The sequence below is a fragment of the Diabrotica virgifera genome, chromosome 10 (assembly GCF_917563875.1).
Source record: "Diabrotica virgifera virgifera chromosome 10, PGI_DIABVI_V3a".
Lineage (NCBI taxonomy): Eukaryota > Metazoa > Arthropoda > Insecta > Coleoptera > Chrysomelidae > Diabrotica > Diabrotica virgifera.
In genome coordinates, this window is record NC_065452.1 from 11,901,992 (window position 1) to 11,916,897 (window position 14,906).

The 14,906-nt window shown below is 33.1% G+C and overlaps 1 protein-coding gene across 2 annotated transcripts in view; it reads left to right on the forward strand.

Moving 5' to 3' along the window:
• Positions 1-14,906, forward strand: part of LOC126878533 (oxysterol-binding protein-related protein 1) — a 159,361-nt gene that overhangs the window by 74,491 nt on the left and 69,964 nt on the right. For both annotated transcript variants that reach the window (XM_050641293.1, XM_050641292.1), the window contains exon 3: positions 11,716-11,933. In XM_050641293.1, coding sequence (XP_050497250.1) covers positions 11,716-11,933 — 218 coding nt within the window. The remainder of the gene's footprint in view (positions 1-11,715; positions 11,934-14,906) is intronic.

The following is a 14,906-nucleotide window of genomic DNA, read 5'->3' on the forward strand; positions in this document are numbered from 1 at the left end:
ATAGCATATTTAAAAGCGTGGTACTGTATGGATATGAAACCTGGCAACTGAATAAGCGAACAGAACAAAAGTTGCTCGAACTAGAAACGAACTTCTGGCCAAGATCTGCATCTCCAGAGTTTCACATATAACGAATGAACGGGTACGAGATATTATGAATAGAAAAACAAACATAATAGAAGTCCAACAAAAACAACTGTGTTGGTATGGCTATGTACAAAGAATGAAGGAACATCGACTCCCAAAGCTAATAATGGAATGGCAACCCCGGAAAGAAGGAAAATGGGCAGACCGAAAACAACCTGGATAAGTGGAATCCAGAAAGCCATGTCTGAGAGAGATCTCCGACCAGGATATTGGACAGATCGACCCGGGTACCGGGTGTCCCAATAAGAACGGCTCTCGGCCATATCTCAGGAACCGTTTATAGTACAGCTTTGGGAAAAAAAATTTTATAAAAAAAGTTGCCTCGAGAAAAGCCTGGAAATTATTTTCATATTTGTAAGTCCACCGCTAGAGGGCGTAAATGAATGTCAAAAATTTTAAAATCAAAATTTTACAAAATTTACATAATGAAAGGGCACTGAAAATCCAATCATCGTATTCTTCGCAAAATTCTGAGAATATTTGATTTCACAAGTGTAACTCTACCTTTGCAAATAAGAGGTGGGGGTGAGTGGGAACCTTGTTAAGAAAAATGGCTGTAAGTCCGGTTCTGCTTAATCGATTTTTGAAAACTTGGCCTCGTTGAAAATAGATCTTTTTCGTTAATGTAAGAGTTATAATTACGAAACAGTCTAATAAGTAATATGCCAGCTACGGGGCGCTATTTTATGTTTTTTAGAAATCTAGTTTTCTTTGGAAAATATTAAATACAAGTATGCACTTTTAACCCTGTATTACAAAATTAGACCAAATTATCAACAGAATATCGAAAACCGCATGTCGATACCTTTTGTCTATCTCAAGATATCTTAAGAAACGTGTTAATTTTTAAACATAACTGATGATGTCTCCTGTAAACGAAGTTACGGAAATCAAAGTGGAAACAAGTAGTGTGCTGTGAAAAAAAATTAAAGGGTGACACTTGCGGAATGCCGACAGAAGTGAATACTTACTATAGATTCGATTATATTCGTTTTATTCAATTAGATTCCATTCGATTAGATTTAATTTTATTTAATATATATATATATATATATATATATATATATATATATATATATATATATATATATGAAAAAACAAAAGATGTAGATCTTTGAAACACACTCAGTGATCAAAAGATCCACATGTACTGGTTTAACGACCACTCGTACGAAATCAAACAAATGAAATAGAGAATGTGGAAAAATCCCCTTACGAATAACTCACACATCCACTATTTCTGGCTGGGAAAAATTTTTCGAATAGAATCAAAGATCCAAACACCAGTTCTTAGAAATGTGTTTCGCCCTCTTCAACCTCCGTGGGCTCATCGGTAAAGATGAGAGGTTGAATATCTTTAGACACATTCCATCAAAAAACAACATCCGAGACATAGACATAACAGGAGCGTAAATCTACGCCCAACCTGAAAATGACAGTCTTAAGTTTTAATTCCCTAATTACTTTAGAGTAAGTAAGATAATGTTTATGAAAAAACAAAAGATGTAGATCTTTGAAACACACTCAGTGATCAAAAGATCCACATGTACTGGTTTAACGACCACTCGTACGAAATCAAACAAATTAAATAGAGAATGTGGAAAAATCCCCTTACGAATAACTCACACATCCACTATTTCTGGCTGGGAAAAATTTTTCGAATAGAATCAAAGATCCAAACACCAGTTCTTAGAAATGTGTTTCGCCCTCTTCAACCTCCGTGGGCTCATCGGTAAAGATGAGAGGTTGAATATCTTTAGACACATTCCATCAAAAAACAACATCCGAGACATAGACATAACAGGAGCGTAAATCTACGCCCAACCTGAAAATGACAGTCTCAAGTTTTAATTCCCTAATTACTTTAGGGAATTATTAATTAATATATATATATATATATATATAAAAATATATATATATATATATATATATATATATAAAAATATATATATATATATTATATCTATAATTTAATATAAATATATAATATATACCTAATTTAATACATAATATTATATACTAGTGATTTTACCCGTTAAAATTAGGATAAGATATAAAGATACATAAAGCTTTAAATTATTATTTTTCTTAATAATGTAACCGATATTTTTAATTTAAAAATTTAATTACTGATGAAGTATAGTAAATACTTCGTGTAAATTTTAATCGTAAATAATGCATGGAAGAGTTCATTTATTTTTAGATACTCTCATTAAAGAGGAGGACGTTATACAAAAGTGACTTTTTTAAATTTGTTGATTACATTATTCCTTTCAACCTACTTATCCTCAAATTGTATTTTTAAACATCCTATTCATTTTATATAATAACAATTAAATTCACTATCAAATTTGAAGTAAAACTTCTTTTGAAAGTTTGCTAATTCTAAAATTAATGGGTAAAATCACTAGTACAGTTTGTCAAACGTAACAAAAAGTTTAAAAATTTCGGCGATTGCAAGATTTTCAAACTCTTTCCTACGTTTGACAAACCATATATATTATGTATTAAATTGGGTATATTTTAAATATATTAAATTATAAGCATAATGATAATAAATAAAATTAAATCCAATTAAATGGAATCGAATTGAATCGAACCGAATATAATTGAATCTATGAGAAATATTCACTTCTGTCGGCACTCCGCAAGTGTCCCGCTCTAATTTGTTTCCATAGCGCACTACCTGTTTTCACTTTGATTTCCTTAACTTCGTTTACCGGTGACATTATCAGTTTGTTTACAATTTATACGTTTCTTAAGATATCTCGAGAAAGAAAAAAGGTATCGACATGCGGTTTTCAATATTCTGTTGATATTTTGGTCTAATTTTGTAATACAGGGTTAAAAGTGCATACTTGTATTTAATATTTTCCAAAGAAAACTAGATTTCCGAAAAACATAAAATAGCGCCCCCTAGCTGGCATATTACTTACTAGGCTGTTTCGTAATTATAACTCTTACATTAACGAAAAAGATCTGTTTTCAACGAGACCAAGTTTGCAAAAATCGATTAAGTTGAACCGGACTTACAGCCATTTTTCCATAAGAAGTTTCCCACTCACCCCCTCCTCTTATTTGCAAAGGTAGAGTTACACTTGTGAAATCAAATATTCGTAGAATTTTGCGAAGAATACGATGATCGGATTTTCAGTGCCCTTTCATTATGTAAATTTTGTAAAATTTTTATTTTTAAATTTTTGATATTCAATTACGCCCTCTAGCGGTAGACTTACAAATATGAAAATAATTTCCAGGCTTTTCTCGAGGCAACTTTTGTTATAACATTTTTTTCCCAAAGCTGTACTATAAACGGTTCCTGAGATATGGCCGAAAGCCATTCTTATTGGGACACCCGGTACAATTGATGACTCAGGGAATACTCCTCTCTTATTCCATTGGCAGCTTCAATTATTGCCAGTTAGATCTTACTCTACCTGTGTAGACTTCTGAAGTGCTGAAAATATAGACACTAATTTACGAATAGCAGCATCCCCAATAACTATATAGGAATCAGAAATCTGCAACAAGTTGAAAAACGAAATAGTCAACAACAAGCAAAATAGTAACAACTTCGTGAAACGTACCTACTATATAAGGCAACTTTGCTAAATATTTATCATCACCTTTTTTATGATTTAAAGAAGAAGAAATCCTTGAGGAAACGTATTCCTAAGGTTTTTTGTAAAAAAATAGTTTCAGCTATTTAAATTTCTTGATAATATAGTCATTTTTACCGTCCCCTGTAAAATTTTGATTTGTTTTAACAATCTATTTTTATATTTATCACTCACTGTAAATTTCATGACAGGAATTATAATTCATGAGAGAAATAGTGGTTATTAATTAACTACCCTTTATATTCACATTTAATAGTCTTCGCTTGACAAGTTTCTGCACTTATAAACTGATTATGAATAATATAAAATAGAGTATGTGGGTTATAAAGTTCATTTTATTAATATTGCAAATTCTGATTTAATTATGGCAGAGCCAAAATTCAACAGGTCCTATTATGTCTGAACACTTAATTGAATCTTTAATAGTTGACAAGCTAAAATATATTTTATCCTTTGACCAAATCTCGCTTTAGAAGACAAAAGGAAATAAACGCAGTAAGAAATACATCAAAGCAAATTCAAATAAACTCAGAACAAATAGCTAGGGTATGTAAAGAATATTATGAGAAAAAATTTGATACCGAAGTAATTAATGAAGACGACAATGTAATAAATGAAGGCTAAGAAAAACATAGAGCTAGAGCAAATAAGTAGAAAAGACGTAATAGAAGTATTTTCATAAAAATAGGCAAGGCAGGTGATGTTGAAGTTGAACCGGAAATGGTCAAATACATTGGAGAAGAAGGAACAAACAGGGTATAGAAAATATATAAAGAGGCGTGGGAAAACCAAACAGAAATCCCTAAAGACTGGAAGAACAACATCATCGTGCCAATATACAAAAAAGGAAAACATGTAAATGCGATAACTATTTATAGTTATCACAGTGTTTGCTCTTGACCCTTTTTCTTCGTTGGAGGACTGTAAAAAATCAACGGGGTTTTTGAGCACTTTTCGTGATGTCCTATCTTTTTTGCAAAATGGTGTCTGCTGTAGGAAATTCACAATAACTTTACATTCGATGAATTGTGCATTCGACCAACTGTTTGTCGACCAAATGTTGTCGACTAATTTTACGTCGACAAAGTGTTCTCGACCAACTTAACTCCAACACCGATATAACTACCCTTTATATTCACACTTAACACTCTCCACACTGGAAAAGTTTCTGCACCTAATTTAAACTGATATGAATAATACAGGGTGTCCAGAAACTCTCCTCACAAACGAAGACCGGGAATTCCTCAGATAATTTTAAGACAATTTAACCCAATTCACGTAGTCCGAAAATGCTAAGGGAGCTGGAGCTCTTTGAAGATGGCGTCTTGTAATTAGTTTTTTTAAATACCTCCAGGACGCTTCTATGTAGAAAAACTAAAACTGGTACGTTCATTTAGCTTGCAGAAATAAATCGATTCCATAAATTTCGAATTTCCAGTACCGGTCATAGGCGTCCGTTTTGGGTAGGGCAACGGTTATTTTATCGCATAACTTTTTGTCTTTAACTTTTAAGCATTTTTGATAATGGATTATAAAATTGTGAGGTATTCTAGTACTACAAAGTACTCTTACTTTAAGTCGGTACAATACACCGTTTTCTAAAAAAATCTTCAAAAATTAAAAAAAAAACTATTTAGAAAAAGGAAAACTGGTACGTTTATTCAGGGGCGGCGATAACGGGCCTACAAGGGATGCACTGCAGGTGGGCGCCTCTGCATGAAGGGCGCCATAATGAGCTATTTTTCCACTGGTGTTATAGAAAATACTAAAATAGAAAAATTTATTTTTTAAATGTTTAAATTCCAGCCCTAATACTCTACTCTGGGAACAGCTTGGTACCACTCCACTATGGAGTGTAACTGGTTTGATCTTCGGACATGTGGGTCCCACTGTTCCATTAGAATACACAAAATTTTGTCTCCTGAGGCTAGCGTTATTAAGTATGTGTGTGTGTGGGGGGGGGGGTGTGCCAGGGCTAGTTTTGCAGGCAGCACCTCATACCATAGCGCCGGTACTGCATTTATTTATCTTCCAAAAATGAATCGATTTCGTCAATTGCAAATTTCTAGTACCGGTCTTATGCATCCGTTTTGGGTAGGTCAACATCAGTTATTATATCGCATAAATTGTTTGTCTTTAATTTTTAAGTATTTTTGACGCTAGATTATTAAATTATGAGGTATTAGTCTAAGAGCTAGTGAACCCTCCGACTAACGGTCGTCCTGTAAGGCTAGAAATTTGTCTAGTGATAATTCATAGCACACCAAGGCTAAAAACCATGACCTGGCAGGCATCAGCGGTGCATGTGTATCTACCAGGTGAATCGAAAAGTGCAAATTTAGGGGATAAAATAAACTTTCTCCTGTAAGGTTTAAATTTAAGTATGTGTTTGAGTAAGTCATTTAGAAGAAATGTGTACAATGACAAGCGATTCTGAAGAGCATAAGACCTTTCCAGGCGAGGAGAAAGATTAGGGGTTTTTCCTAAAATTATTCTTTTTGCATCGTTTTTGAATCATTCCAAACAAAAAAGGTCTTTAGTGATTTTTCTCTTAAGTTAATAGTTTTTGTTATGTAAGCGATTGAAAATTTTGAAAATTGCGAAATCGGCAATTTTTAACCCTAAATCGGACATTTATCTAAAAATTTCAATGTTGCCAAGGTACGTAGATATTCTTTAAACATTGATTGATGAAATCCCGAAGAGATTTTTGCAATAAAATTTCGAAAACCCCTTTGTTTTTTTAATTGCTAATCAAGCGGGCGCGACACTGTAGTATAAGTGAGGACGTTTGAGTTTGCATAAATTCATTATCTCGAGAATGGGCAAATTTCAAGAGAAATCCTCAGACAGGTCGATTTTTGTTTTTGAATTAGGACTTTTTGGCATATATATAATACTAGTGGCGTCATCCATCTGGGCGTGATGACGTAATCGATGATTTATTTAAATAAGAGTAGGGGTTGTGTGATAGCTCATTTGAAAGGTTATTTAATTCTCTATTCAGTAATATAAACATTAACATAATAATTTATACAGGGTGTACAAAAAAAATTTTCTTCTATGTGTCAAATTTAATCAAAGTTAATTTAATAAAAAAAAATTTTTGTACACGATGTATAAATATGTATGTTAATGTTTATATTAGTGAATAGAGAATTAAATAACCTTTCAAATGAGCTATCACACAACCCCTACTCTCATTTAAAAAAATCATCGATTACGTCATCACGCTCAGATGGATGACGTCACTAGTATTATATATATACCAAAAAGTCCTAATTCAAAAATAAAAATAGACCTGTCTGAGGATTTCTCTTGAAATTTGCCCATTCTCGAGATAATGAATTTATGCCAACTCAAACGTCCTCACTTATACTACAGTGTCGCGCCCGCTTAATTAGCAATTAAAAAAACAAAGGGGTTTCCGATATCGTATTGCAAACAATCCTTTGGATTTCATCAATCAATGTTTAAAGAATATCTATCTACCTTAGCAACTTTGAAATTTTTAGATAAATGTCCGATTTAGGGTTAAAAATGGCCGATTTCGCAATTTTCAAAATTTTCAATCGCTTATATAACAAAAACTATTAACTTAAGAGAAAAATCACTAAAGACCTTTTTTATTTAGAATGATTCAAAAAACCTAAAAAAAATTTGTTCGATGCAAAAAGAATAATTTTAGGAAAAACCCCTAATCTTTCTCCTCGCCTGGCAAGGTCTTATGCTCTTCAGAATCGCCTGTCATTGTACTCATTTCTTCTAAATGACTTACTCAAACACATACTTAAATTTAAACCTTACAGGAGAAAGTTTATTTTACCCCCTAAATTTGCACTTTTCGATTCACCTGGTAGATACACGTGCACCGCTGATGCCTGCCAGGTCATGGTTTTTAGCCTTGGTGTGCTATGAATTATCACTAGACAAATTTCTAGCCTTACAGGACGACCGTTAGTCGGAGGGTTCACTAATCTAGCTTTAAATCGGCAAAATACACCGTTTTTTTTTTTGAATTTTTTTAAAATTTATTCAGATTCAAAAGACGAATAATTTTCATACCGATGTTTCTAGAAAAGGTTTATCATACCGACTTAAAGCAAGAGTACCTTTTAGTACTAGAATACCTCACAATTTAATAATCCATTACCAAAAATGCTTAAAAGTTAAAGACAAAAAGTTATGCGATAAAACAACCGTTGCCCTACCCAAAACGGACGCCTGTGAGCGGTACTAGAAATTCGCAATTGATGGAATCGATTAATCTCTCCAAGCTAAATAAATGTACCAGTTTTCGTTTTTCTACATAGAAGCGTTCTGGAGGTATTAAAGAAAACTAATTACAAGACGCCATCTTCAAAGAGCTCTATCTCTCTGAGGAAGCATTCTTGGACTAGATGAAGATGAATTGAGTTAAATTGTCTTAAAATTATTTGAAGAATCTCCAGACTATTTTTGTAGAGAATTTTAAGATCTACAACTTTGGTTTAAGGTTCTTTTTTGATAAAACTTACCGTTTTCTAAAAAAATCCAAAAAATTTCAAATTTTGACCTTTGACCCCGAATAACTTTTGTTGCACACATGGGATCGATGAGGACTTTTAAAACTTTATTTGTTATGGTATACCCTAGCTCTCCACCAAAATTTGGCTCTCCCGCAATTTTTGTTATTTCAAATGTCTATATAGACCGGGTTATTAGAAGAATTGGTCATTGACAATAAGACATTTCCAGCTGTTGTGTTTGTGTTATTCGGCATGAATTTGGTTTTATTTTGATTTATATGTCATCCCATTCGTTCTGCTGCTACTTACTATACTAACTAGGTTAGGATTTTCGTGGTTCTCACCCTGTTTCTTGTTATAATCGCGTAATATTCACGGTAAGTCTGTTTTAGACTATAACATAAAATGATATAAGAAAATGGTATAACAAAAACTTACATGAAATGATTGTGTATGTACAATATTAATACAAGAAGTTTTGTGTATTACATTGTCACATTTTGGTATCAAAATATGTTATGTGATTCTGCGCATTACATCCTAAAAAAGTACTTTTTTATATTTTTGTGATGGTACATGTACTGTTAATCTCAATTTTCTTCTTCTTATTTTATAACAATATTTTAACCCCATTTTTCTCAACATTTAACTAGTTAGTTTTATCTTTGATATTTTATATTACAAAGATATATTTTATATGATGGATAAGAAAACTCTATTATTATCAGCTACTTCCATTGCAACATTTCTTAAAAGAAAAGTTAACCTTAAAAGAACCCATGTGACAGTATAACGAAAATAACTTAAGTCCGCATGCCTGTGTACTAAAAATTTTTTTCAAATAGGACATGTTCTAATTTGTATAACATTTTCTGTTAACAGATTTTGTTTCCTGTTTTACATTGTGACAAAACTTAGTATACCATTTTCTTATATCATTTTATGTTATAGTCTAAAACAGACTTTAACCTCTTATTATAATGTCGCACTGTAGTTCCAGATGCCGAAAGGTGGCCATGAACTTTTAAAAGCGTATATTGTACATACACTTCGGAATTACAGTAAAACCTGCCATATCCGGATCAATGTGGTGACAGACCGATCCGGATATGAAAAAATCCGGATATCAAGACCACTACTTCTTTTACAGTTTCTGAAAGGGTTTCTCCTTCACACATTCCAGTAATCAACGCCGTCAATAACTTTCGTCGATAGACACGTTTTATAGATTCTATAATACATTATTTCGCCATCTTTTAGTTCTTCTTTTAGTGCGTTGTCCAACAGCAGGACTGCCTTTTTCGGTAGATTTCGGTAGATCCGGACGGCGCAGAACCGTCCGGATATGGGGAGGTCCGGATATGACAGGTCCGGATATGGCAGGTTGTACTGTATGTACTTTCGTACTTAGGGGTTTTTGGCATCGCTGATTAGGAATATGAAATTATTTTTTTGAAAAACAAAATGGCGCATCCAACATGGCGGAAAGGAATTGAAAATATCAATCAAAACGCAAATTTTTTTGTGAAATTTGGTAGTTTAATAGGTAGCTGATTACAAGTATAACATAATTTTTCTGAAAAAAAATGGCGAATCCAATATTGCTGAAATAAATTCGAAAATTTTATTTTAAACGCTACATTTTTGAAATGTTATATTATAAGGAACTTTTGAAATTGCTGATTACAAATACATTTTCTTTTTGAAGTATAATATTAAATATTATTTAATGTTATTAAATTTTAGAACCTATTACTTATTTACATCCGCCCATAAATACGCAACAATCGACAGAATCATGTAATATGCGTCATTTCACACTTTTGTATTCAAACAACTGCCAGCAATAGCAATTCAAAGGCAGTTAAAGGCAGCTAAACCAATGTGACTCTGTATCTTCTGACTGTATGTACATTTTGAGATTAATAAACATTGATGCAGAATTATATACCTTTTGAATGTATTTTTACGAAATTTTGATTATTTAAATTATATTGCATAAAATACAGTGACCACATAAAAATTGCCTAGTTTCTTTATCAATCTATTAATAAATCACAGAACGGATTATTTTAGTCCTTTAAAAATAGCTGAATCGATTAAAATAAAGCGAGATTTGGTCAAAGGATTTAGGATATTTTTAGCCTTGCCAACTATTACAGACTCAATTAAGTGTTCATGCATAATAATCGGGCCTGTTGACTTTTGGCACTGCTGTAATCAAATTAACAGAATTTGCCATATTAATAAAGAAGAATCCGTGCTTGTTATTGTGCCAGTCTGCCGAGCGTTTCTGATCCCACACATTTCTTTAATTTTCTTATGGAGAAGTCTATCATCATGTTTATTCTGTAGGTCTTCTATCTCTTCGCAAGTTTCTGCAAGCCACTTTTCTTTTGCTTCCACTATCATTTTTCTTATTAATCTTTGTATTTCTTTATATTTATTCCAGTCTTTGTTCTTGTGTTGTTGTCTCACATTCATCATTTCTAATATTTCATTAGTTATCCATGGTTTGTTGCCTCTTTGATTTGTGGGTTTAAGGTGGTCTTCAGCTTTTAGAAATACAGTCTTAAGTTCTCTCCATATTTGGTTTAAGTCGTCGGATTCTTCTGATAAATCAGTTTTCTTTTGTCTGTTTTTAAGTTCTCGACATTCGTGGTTAAGTTCTTGTGATATCTTCTGTTTTGTTTCTACGTTCTTGAGTAAGCTCATGTCTGATGTCTGTTCTCTCTTCTTTCTTTCTTTTATGCTTTTTAAATTTAGCGACAAGCAAGGTATGGTCGGAAGGGACATCTGCACCGGGGTAAGTTTTTGTGCTTTGTATGCTATTTCGGTATCTCTGGTTGATCATGATGTAATCTGTTTGGTTTCTGACGCAATTTTTATCATTGTCTTGTGGCGATTTCCATGTGTATAGTCTGCGCGCAGGTAATTTGAACCATGTATTCATAATAGTAATATTCTGTTCTTGACAAAATTGAAACAGCCTATCGCCTCTTTCATTTCGCTGACCTAATCCATGTTCTCCAATGATATTCTCAGATCTACCTTTTCCCACTTTCGCATTGAGGTCTCCCATTATTATAACTATTTCGTGCTTTTTTGTAAGCTGCATCAATCCTTGTAGGTCTCCGTAGAACTCTTCTATTTCAGTGTCGGGTTTATCAGTTGTTGGAGCATATACCTGTATGATATTGATGTCGATTGGACTTCCATGTAATTGTAGAAGTAACATACGATCCGAGTGGTAGATCACATTTTTAATGTATTTTGAACTACTAAACTTTAATCCTTCTCTTTCAAGAATTTGTCTTTACTTTTTGATTCTAACTTTAGCCTTGGTTGTTATAATAACTGTTTGTAACCAACAAACTGTGACTAACCATAGATTTCGCTGATGTTTACTTACTACATCTAACTCCAAACATTATTTTCAGAAAATGCTTGCCAGTTCCTATGTACCGCAATGAATTCACCAGCTGGCAGGTTTTAAAAAATTGCATCGGAAAAGAATTAACCACAATCGCCATGCCAGTCGTTTATAATGAGCCGCTGAGTTTTCTTCAACGTTTGGCAGAGTATATGGAGTATGCATATCTGCTAAGGAAGGCAGCAGAACAGGAAGATCCTATTGAGAGAATCCAATTAGTAATAGGCAAGTAACAAAATATTTATTTTGGAATTATTATTGTTAACACGTATCTGGTGGTCTGTTAAGTAACCTTGTAATGTTAGCACTAACACATTAGTCCAGTCGCAACATAGGGGGTCCCGTGGGAAATTTTAGCTCGCCGTGATTTGATGGTGGTATTATGGGTATTTTGGGTCGCTGAATCCAATGAAAGTGGTCTGGAAACCTAAATATGGTGCGTTTAATTGTTATTAACAAGTTATGGTAAAATTGGGTATTTTTCAGGTATTATTAGAATCCCTGTAAATAAATTGATAGTGTTAAGGTCTTTTCCGGTATATTTTTGGTCGCTGAATCGAATGCGACTAGTCGCGATTATTTAAAATATGTTCTTATTAATTTTGTTAATAATAAAATAATTGATGGATTCGACCGTTACTTGATGGAAGTTCATTTTATCTAACAATAAAACACTGAAAATGTTTGTTTTCTATACTTCCACAAAATTTATTATAACTAAGTGACTACAGCTGTTTCGGCGGAGTGCCTTTCTCAAGTGATATAGTTTACAATGTGTTTGCCTTTTTAAGTCTTCAACTGAAGAGGTTGAGGAGTGGGGAGCTGTTTGTCTCGAGTTGGTCATTCAGAATTATATCTGTATTTTTCAGTTTATTAATTTCCATAGATTCTAAAAAAGATAGCTTAAGGCCTTTATTTTGAATATGTAGAATTTGAAACTCTTCATTGAAAGAATGATTATGATCTAGAAGGTGAAGTGCGTATGTAGAAGTGTCTGTTTTTCTATTGTTGAATGCCCTTTTGTGTTCTGCTATCCGTTTGTCAAAAGTTCTGCCAGTTTGACCGATGTACGTTTTCGGACAGTCACCACAAGTTAGTTTGTACACACCACTCTGTAGTTGCTTTCTCCTTCGGCTTTTATTGTTCTTAATATATTTGCTTAAGTTGTTGTTAGTTCTGAAAGCTGGTGTTATTCCTTTCTTTTTTATGTATCTGGCTATCTTTGTTGTTATCTTGCCAGTATATGTGAGAGAGCAGAAGGTACTGGGTTCTTTCTGTGGTGGTGGATACACTAATTTCAGGGCTTTCTTATGGAGTTTTTGGTTCAAAATTTTGTTAACTGTTTGTTCGTTATAGCCGTTGTTTACTGCTATTTGTTTAATGATGTTTAGTTCTATCTCGAAGTTATTTTTTGTCATGGGAATTTCTGTCAGTCTATGTATCATGCTATGGTAGGCTGCTAATTTGTGTTGTGTAGGATGTGATGATGAATTGTGTATAGTTGTGTCAGTATGGGTAGGTTTATGATATACGGAGAACTCATGTTTGTTGTGTAGTCTGGAAATCGTTACATCTAGAAAGTTTATGGAGTTATTCTGTTCTGTTTCTATTGTAAACTCAATATTATTATGAAGTGAATTAATATATGATAGAAATTGGTCAAGTTGTCTGTTAGTTCCTGTAAAGCATACTAGTATATCATCCACGTATCTCCACCAATATAAGAACTGTTTAAATACGGGATGTTTAGAAATTGTTGTTTCAAGTTGGTTCATAAATATATCTGATAGCAATGGATTTATGGGTAATCCTCTAAGCCCATTGCTATCAGATATATTTATGAACCAACTTGAAACAACAATTTCTAAACATCCCGTATTTAAACAGTTCTTATATTGGTGGAGATACGTGGATGATATACTAGTATGCTTTACAGGAACTAACAGACAACTTGACCAATTTCTATCATATATTAATTCACTTCATAATAATATTGAGTTTACAATAGAAACAGAACAGAATAACTCCATAAACTTTCTAGATGTAACGATTTCCAGACTACACAACAAACATGAGTTCTCCGTATATCATAAACCTACCCATACTGACACAACTATACACAATTCATCATCACATCCTACACAACACAAATTAGCAGCCTACCATAGCATGATACATAGACTGACAGAAATTCCCATGACAAAAAATAACTTCGAGATAGAACTAAACATCATTAAACAAATAGCAGTAAACAACGGCTATAACGAACAAACAGTTAACAAAATTTTGAACCAAAAACTCCATAAGAAAGCCCTGAAATTAGTGTATCCACCACCACAGAAAGAACCCAGTACCTTCTGCTCTCTCACATATACTGGCAAGATAACAACAAAGATAGCCAGATACATAAAAAAGAAAGGAATAACACCAGCTTTCAGAACTAACAACAACTTAAGCAAATATATTAAGAACAATAAAAGCCGAAGGAGAAAGCAACTACAGAGTGGTGTGTACAAACTAACTTGTGGTGACTGTCCGAAAACGTACATCGGTCAAACTGGCAGAACTTTTGACAAACGGATAGCAGAACACAAAAGGGCATTCAACAATAGAAAAACAGACACTTCTACATACGCACTTCACCTTCTAGATCATAATCATTCTTTCAATGAAGAGTTTCAAATTCTACATATTCAAAATAAAGGCCTTAAGCTATCTTTTTTAGAATCTATGGAAATTAATAAACTGAAAAATACAGATATAATTCTGAATGACCAACTCGAGACAAACAGCTCCCCACTCCTCAACCTCTTCAGTTGAAGACTTAAAAAGGCAAACACATTGTAAACTATATCACTTGAGAAAGGCACTCCGCCGAAACAGCTGTAGTCACTTAGTTATAATAAATTTTGTGGAAGTATAGAAAACAAACATTTTCAGTGTTTTATTGTTAAATAAAATAATTGTTTATTCCTCGAGAAGCTCGAAATAATGCGCTATCTACAGCAAGTTTGTAGTCTTTTTCATAGTATTTTTATACGCTAGATCAATTGCCACTAGTCGTAATAGCTTAAACCACGTTCCGACTTTGTTATTAATAAATTATTGCAAAAATAACGGTTTATAGTACGTTTACTCACGGTTTTTGCTCTAAATTTTAGAAAACTACTTGGATTGACATGAAATTTGGCATACACG